At 36.6% G+C, this 8,312-nt stretch overlaps 1 protein-coding gene across 1 annotated transcript in view; it reads left to right on the forward strand.

Annotated features, from left to right (window-relative positions):
* The window catches only part of LOC107090625 (GDNF family receptor alpha-1-like), a 137,363-nt gene that overhangs the window by 109,957 nt on the left and 19,094 nt on the right, over positions 1-8,312 (forward strand). Inside the window, exon 7 of the mRNA XM_015384121.1 lies at positions 5,270-5,451. Within this exon, the coding sequence (XP_015239607.1) occupies positions 5,270-5,451 (182 nt within the window). The remainder of the gene's footprint in view (positions 1-5,269; positions 5,452-8,312) is intronic.

The raw sequence follows: 8,312 nt of genomic DNA on the forward strand, positions 1-8,312 counted from the left end.
TTAAAAATACTAAGTTCCATCTTACTGGAAATCTTGCTTTAATTTACCTTCTAAATTTAGATGAAGGTTTCTCTCCAAACAAAGTGAAGTTCTAGATAGGTGATATGTCATTGGACCGGTCACCTATGGTATTATAATCAGAAAAGAAACTGATTTGATCATAATAACAAGAAGAACATTAAATGAGTAACGAGCGCTTACAGGCAGACACAACTGTCTGCCTCTACGCAGCTTATAGTAATTAGACTTTAGGTGAGGAGATCGACAAGACAGAAAAGAGGCCATCAATACTCACAATGTGCTCATCATCCTTCTGTTGTCTCAACATAAAGCTTCCAGCTACTCAATCAAAGAGACGGAAGCAAAAACAAAGTATGCACTCTTAAGGATAAATGCGCCCAATTAGGTCATTAGGATAAAAATATACTATTTCTCTGCAGAATATTGCATCTCAGAAATGAATATCAGCATGTTTTTCATTATACTTCTTTGCCAAAAAGATTTTCAACTGAATATTTTTTTTTTTACCTGCCTGATACTTTTTCTATTAGCATAACATCCAATTAGTGCCGTAATTTTCTGCTTGTAATCTGAGATTTGCACAGTGACTGCAGAGAAGCTATTGCAAATGTCGTTCTGTCTGATAGGAGGGACATTTTAAGGGTGTGTCGACGCCTGCAGATTTACTCACTTCAGTCACGCTATTCCATTATTTTGGAGTGGAACTAACTTAAAGGTTGTTTGCAGGTCAGACTGAGTTTAATCTAAAGTCATTTTCAGATGGAAGGACACAGAAAGACAGGAAGCAATGATGCTCATTCCTGAGCAGCTTTTAAATGCTGCTCTGATCAATACCCAGATGGCTTTTTTTTTGAGAGATGTTATAACTAATGTTAAAATATCCACCTGTGCTGACTTTAGTGTTGGATGACTTTGAGGAAGTCTAGATTCATATGGCAGCCTTAAATCTGTTGCTAGATGTTACACTGTTGGCTAGAAGTGTAACTCAGACCCCCTCAGCCATTCGACACATTACAGTATGAGGTGGGACATATCATTCTTAGTTAAATTACTATATAGATAAATACACATTTTACAAATCTTTAAGAGGTTGGTGGCAAAAAAGGGATATGAAACAAAAAGATAAAAATGAAACATTTGGTCAAACTAGAGGTTTACTCCTCTAAAATGATTTATTCAGTTTGGATTTCTCCAGCAATCAGAGGACCTGACCAATGCTTCATATGAAGGCCAGGGTGGGTTGGATGATTGTGACATTGACAAGTTCATGTAATCTTAATGATTATGGTGTGCAAACAAATGAAAACCAAACTTCAGTGTCTTAGAGAAGAAAAAAAACCCTTAGATGATTAACTCAAATAACCTGCAAAGGTTCCTTGAGACTTGAAGCCGTCTCTCAGTCCTAATAACTGCCAGGTTGGGTGGAGGTTTGAAGAGGACCAAAATGCAGAGACTGAAGCTGAGGTGTTTTCTTGCTAGTTTAATTAAAAAGATGGTAAGTGAAACAGAAACCAAAAAAACAAAATCCACAAGATCCAAAAATACTTAAATCCAGAAAAAACTTAGATGAAGGGGTAAAAAATGATGAGGAAACAGCAACAGTGACTGAGCAGGAGGTGTATATATGGGAGAGAGAAACAAAGACCAGGCTAATCAGCAGATCGGGAGCAGGGGTGCAGAGAGGAATCTAGAAGGGAGCTAGGGGAAAGGACACTGATTCAAGAAGGCAAACAAAATATACCAAAGAACTCAAATGCAATCACAAATAATGAGAACCACAAAATGGAAATAAAATCAAGGAAAACTCCAAAATAAAACTTAAACAGAACCAAAACCATGACAATAACTTACAACACAATCTTGACAATCTTGACTAAGACAGCTGACTGTACAGAACCCAAGAGGGCAGGCATTGACACTGTTCACAAGGAAAACAGCTGCAAAATATTATTGCTAAAGAAGTTGGTTGTTTCCAGATTACTAATCCTCACCGATATATGAAGCCATATATCGAAAGTCATGGACAGTCAAAATCGCAGTAAGAAAAGGTGCGCCAGCCACACGGATCATTTCATCTTTCTAAAGATTGTCAGGAAAAGCCTTTCAAGAATTTGAACAGGTGACTTCTACTCATGGGCTATTAGGGTTTTTTTTTTATCTGAGCTACGGAGACAAAGAACCGGACAGGTGTTGATGGCTGATTTCAATAAAGGCTCAGATTCTGGAGGAAGAATAAACATTGCTGGACAGAATTCACATTGTTGGAATTCTAGTGTCACATTTCTAGAGTTCAGTGATTGTTTGTGGTGCCATTTCATCGGCTGCTGTCACTGACTTTTCTGAAGTCAATTGATTGCCGGAAATTTTCGATCGCTTCTTTATTGAGTCAATCTTTATGGAGATGCTGGCTTCATTTTCCAGTAAGACTCTGTGCCGCCCCACACTGCCAATGGTCCTTAAAGCTGGTTCAGTGGCCATGGTGTTTCTGTGCTTGACTGGTCAGCAAACATGACTATCAGGGAGAAAATAAAATACACCAGATTCATCAAAGCACATGACTGACCTGAAGCTCACTATCAAAACAGTTGGCTGATTACAGCCATGCCGTGGCGCAATTAAGTATTAAGTTTTTAAAAATTAGCTTTTTTTATTTTCTAATAAAAAAGCAAGACTGAAATATCAATTTATTGATTTTGTTGAATATTCAAGTTCACTAACTCACTCAATTGGCATTTTTGTTATCAGTAAATCCCCATCATCATAATAAGAAGAAATGAAGGCCTGACATATTTCATTCTATGTGTAATGCCTCCCTGTCTATCTTCAGGAAACCAATAAAGACCCGCCTCTTCAAAGAGCATCTTCTATCCTACTCACCCCTCTGCTTTCCTTTATCTCTTGACATCACCACTGATTCGGACTAGGGGTTTTCCCCCAGAGAACTTATTGTCATGGTAAATGGTAAATGGCATGTACTTATATAGCGCCTTTATTCAAGTTAGGAGACTTGACCAAAGCGCTTTACACTACATTCATTCACCCATTCACTCACACACTGATGGTGGCAAGCTACACTGGCGCCACCGGGCCCTCTGACCACCATCAGTAGACAATGCAGGTGAAGTGTCTTGCCCAAGGACACAACGACACTGAAAGTCGGAGTCGGGGCTTGAACCGTCAATCCTTCGATTTCAGGGCAAACTCCTATATCCACTGTCGCCCCATAATGATGATAACTTTGACATTGTGTCTACTTCGTAGGTCGCTATGAATAAAAGTAAACATAAACAATAAAATTCTATAGACATTCAATTTTTCTACATTTTATAATGAAATAGTGAATTCGATATTTAGTTTTTGTCCTTTTATTTGTACTTGTATAGTCATTGAAGACGATGTGTCCACTTACATTAGCCGCCATGCAGAGCGAAGCAATCATCAAGTCGTCGATACAGAAAATTCAAAAGCATGAACCCTCGTGAACTTCTGCTCCAGCTTGCTGCTTTTCTGCAGCTGGGTCAGGCTGTCCACAGTGGTAACTGTGAATGACCCGCACTAGTTCAGGACCACATAGTCATAAACCTGGCATTAATATAACAAAATGTGTTCTAATCAACCCCTTTTAGTAGTGTTGCACCGATACCAATACCAGTATCGGGCGGGGCCCCGATCCAGCAGTAAAATGGTGGTATCAGTATCGGCGAGTACCAACAAACAGGGCACCGATACCATTCTGAGAGGCCAAAGTTTCTTCAACTATTGTCGCCCATTCCAGGTAGGCAATAAAAAGTTCTACTGGATTCACTAGGTATTAGTATTTTTCCTGCTTCACAAAGGTAGGCAGCAGCTTGACAAAAATTTTAAGAGAAGTAGAGCAACACTGCTGGAAAGATCTAACAAACGATACCAGACACAAAAGAAACTAAAAAAGGGGGAGACTACAGACTAAACTAGCAAGCAAGAGCAAAACCCTTAAACAATGAAAAAAATGATCCTATATGGCAGATCTAAATAACAAAACCAATAACAGGCTTCAAGCAAAAAAAATAAAGTAATTCTTAAAGTAAACTTAATCCTAAGGAAAAACTAAAAAAAATAAAAGCTCATAGCTAACAAAGAAATAAGAGAAAAAATAACATAAAAAGTAAGTCAAAGACTCCAGATAAGCATGAAATGTATGTAAAATGACTAGTTTTTCAGAGTGCAACTCTGCAAAGCCAGGTATCGGGTATCAGTATCAATTCAATTCAGTTTATTTCTATAGCGCCAATTCACATCACAAGCCGTCTTAAGGCACTTTCCAGTTCAACCAGATCATCCAGTCAGATTGATTCAAAGTTTTCTATCTAAGGAAAACCAGCTGATTGCATCGACTCATTGACTCAATGTATCGGGGCAACAAAATGGCATACTCTTTAGAGGCACTAATAAACACAGTCCTAAAAACCTTTTCAGAAAAAAACTGTACTTTTAGTCCTTGCAAATATTCTAACAATATATGTTTTTGAAATATTTACCTTTATGATTTAATTTAATGCTTTGTACCCCTGCAGTTTTGTGTATCACTGAATGAAAAGACAACATTCACAGCCACATGTACTTTGCTTTGGAACAAAATATTTTCAATAATTTACATGAATTAGCTAAAAATTAGGGTGCAAATGAATGCAGTGAAACAATTCACAACCAGCATGCCACCGCAATATTTCACACATTTACAATATGTATGAAAATTTTATCAGGGTTAAAGACGTGTTATGCAGATCAGGCCATCCCTCCTCTACCGCAGCATGCAGGTCATAATTCACTGTTAGAGGAAAGCATATCATTATATTCAAACAGCAGCTCTGTAAAGCTCAGCTATTCTTCTGATGTTTGCGTTTTTGCTTTACATCAAAGCCACAGTAGACTATTAATAGGGTTGCTAATGGACTCTAATGCTAAAAAGTCACATCAGCACTCAGGTTTTTGACGGTGTGGTGAATTTATAATGGAAGGAAGTGATCACAAAACCTAAGTACCTTCTAACTCTCCTTTAATTGTGGTTGCAACATAAAGTGTTATTGTAACATTGGGGATAACAAGCTTGGGATTGATGATATGACTCAGGTGGGTGCTAAACTGACACATTTTAAATCCTGATGTGGTGGACTTCTACTTTACCGGCTCAGCTTCTCTAACACTGACTCACCTAAAGTGAGAAGAGGCTTCTAACTGCAGGTCATCATGCTTTTCTTTTCCTTCATAGGGAATGCCATCCAAGCCTTTGGGAACGGAACAGACATTGGGATGAGGCCGCCGATATCCCCCCTCCAGACCACCACCTCCATCACTACACCCTACCAAAAGAACCGTGAACGCAACCCCAACACCATAGACAACCAGATTAATGCTGACCCCAGCCTCCTACACTTCTGTGGAAACTTACAGGTGAGACCAGCAAGTTAGAAGTATCATACACTTTGATTACTGAAATCACAGTTTAATTTATTATTGATTATTTTATACATAGATATAAAAGGACCATTACATAATTTAATATTTTACCATACCATTTTTTTTTTGATATTTCAGAAAACCTTTTTAAATGGACAATAAGGACGTGATGGATATTATTGGAATATTAAGTGTCATTTAAAAACTAGTGTATCTAATGACGTGTTTTCATAGCCTATAGTGCTGTGTTTTGGAATAAAAGATGTAAAATGTTTTTTGCTTCTTTGTTATAAGCAAGTACACAGTACATGCATTACTAAATATTTTACATTCAATTATCAACAGAATATCATGGAAATAAATATCAGGGAGTAAAGAGAGTCTATAAGTGAACCAGAGTGGTGAAATGATTGTTCACTATCCTCATTGTAGATTGTTTTCCCTTCATCCCTCTTTTATAACTAAGAACATATGAACATTAGTGACTATTGTTCCGTAAAATTGCTTACTTTCAATCCCACTTTCTTAAGACCTATTTAAAATAAATCAAACAATAAATAAAATATAAAATCATAAAACAACTGTATGAACATCAGTTTTAAAGCACAATAATGATAAAATGTGTTATAATATGAGCTAAAAGATCTTCATTTATAAAATACCAGTTTAACTCATGCCCTGATTGTTATGTACACTTTTTAGAATGAGGAACATTTAGAATGACCCCTTAGAAGAAAATAGAGGTGATCTGAAAATTGGGATGGCAATCTGAGATGTATGAGCGTTACAGAGGCAGGGAACCAGTTTCACCTGTGAAAGAAAACTGAATAGTGGGGCATGAGTTCAACAAAGGCTGAACGCAGGTGAATTGACCTGGAAGACTAGAGGCAAACCAGAATGACAGCATCTGAATGAGGTTAAACTGATTTAAAAAAAGGAACATTTTAAGAGAAGTAGAGGAAAACTGCTGGAAAATCTAACAAATCATACCAGACACAAAAGAAACAAAAAAAAAGACTAAACTAGCAAGCAAGAGCAAAACCCTTAAACAATGTCAACAAGAAAAAATGATCCTATATGGCAAGATCTAAGTTGTTTCGGCCATTTCAAATTTTTTTATCTTTTTTTCTAACTAAACAAAATGCAAATTAATTTGAAGAATTTCCAAACATTCGGAGGGAAATGGAGTCTGATTTTAGGGATAGTGGCAAAGACAATAACAATAAACACTATTTTCTAAGCTGTTTTCTTTGAGTACTTAAGATGCACAAATTGCAGTTTAAACTTGTGATCACAATGTCCAATTCCATCTGTAGAAACATTAAAGATTTTCACACCATTATGACTACATTAAAGACCTTACATCTATAAATGTTTTTAAATAATTTATTGTCAGATTTGACAACAAAAACATGAAACGGCATTTGCATTTAATTTTATTTCTTTATTTTATTACCAATTCTTAATCTAAAGTTTTCCTTTAAAAAGATGTAAATAAATTGTCTTTGGTTTGTAGAGAGATGAATTGTGAAACCATACAGTGAGCAGACTGACTCATTTAGAGTCACCAGCAGACACACAAAAATAAAAAATCAGTGGCAGACGCCAACTCTGTCCATACTGATAATTAGCTTTGGTGGGGCAGTGATGCGTATGCGCTGTCAGTACTGCTCTGATAGGATGCCAACTACAAGTTAGAGAGCTGCTGAGCTTCTCCAGGGTGCGTGTTTGTGTGCGCTGGTCAATTTTATGTGTAGATATGCCCGCGTCAAGAAAAATGTTGTCAGAACTGACATTCTGTAGAGACAGACCAGTCAGAAGGTCGAGTTTCCCTCTTGATCTCTGCTTGTACCCCAACCCCACTACAAACACGCTAACATGCATTCTAAATATTAACCAGAGACGCTGACACCCAACAAGTGTCAGACAATTTCTCAAAGTGTTTGCATCATGTTTCAGGGACAGTTACAGATTTTTGAAATTAATCAGAAGGATTTTCTCTATCAGGGGTCAAGCTACTGTAGGAGCTTTTAAAAGAGGAGCCAATAAAGAAAACTCAGACTTCCTCATATAAACAAAAAAAGCCTCCCTTTATGAACAACAAAATAAAAGTAGCTAACTCTATAATTCTGTTTTAGGATTTAGACATCAATCTGTTTGCCGTGCTTCATTGAAGCATCTCATGCTTCCTGTTTTTGCCTTTTCTTCTTCTATGCAACAGTTTTTCTCTCAAAAGAAAAAAAGTCATGTCTCCTTTGTTTTATAGACTTAAAAAAAATAACATTTTTAAATCAATTAGAGCCAGAAGGACCTGCATTGTATAAATATGGGTACCTCATGCTAATGTGACTTTTAGAGCGGTCAAAATTAAGCAGATCTGGAGCGGACAAACATGAGGCATGTATATGTATTTTAATCCTCTGACCTTTAAGATCTTTGTTTTCCACTGAGCTCGGTGGTTGGATATAATAACATATTTCAAATACATGCAAAGATATTTATGTGCTTTGAGAAAAAAACAACAGGTTTTTGCAGAATATCTAGTTTTAAGGACTAGTATTGGACTTAAAGACAGCTGGCATTGTTTGATTTCCAGCTGTTCTATTGGCTGTTGTACATTTAAATAAATGCTTCATCTCCTATTGTCCTGATAAAGCAGATGTATAGTCTGATGATTTAAAAACTGGAGAGAGGAAGCTGTCAATAATTTACCACTACATAACAGTATATATACTGGAAAAAGATTTAGAGATAAGTACAAAAGTTTTAGATTAGATTAGATTAGATTAGATTAGATTAGATTAGATTAGATTAGATTAGATTAGATTAGATTAGATTAGATTAGATTAGATAGG

This window comes from Cyprinodon variegatus, unplaced genomic scaffold (genome assembly GCF_000732505.1).
Source record: "Cyprinodon variegatus isolate N-32 unplaced genomic scaffold, C_variegatus-1.0 Scaffold304, whole genome shotgun sequence".
In the NCBI taxonomy this organism is placed as follows: Eukaryota; Metazoa; Chordata; class Actinopteri; order Cyprinodontiformes; family Cyprinodontidae; genus Cyprinodon; species Cyprinodon variegatus.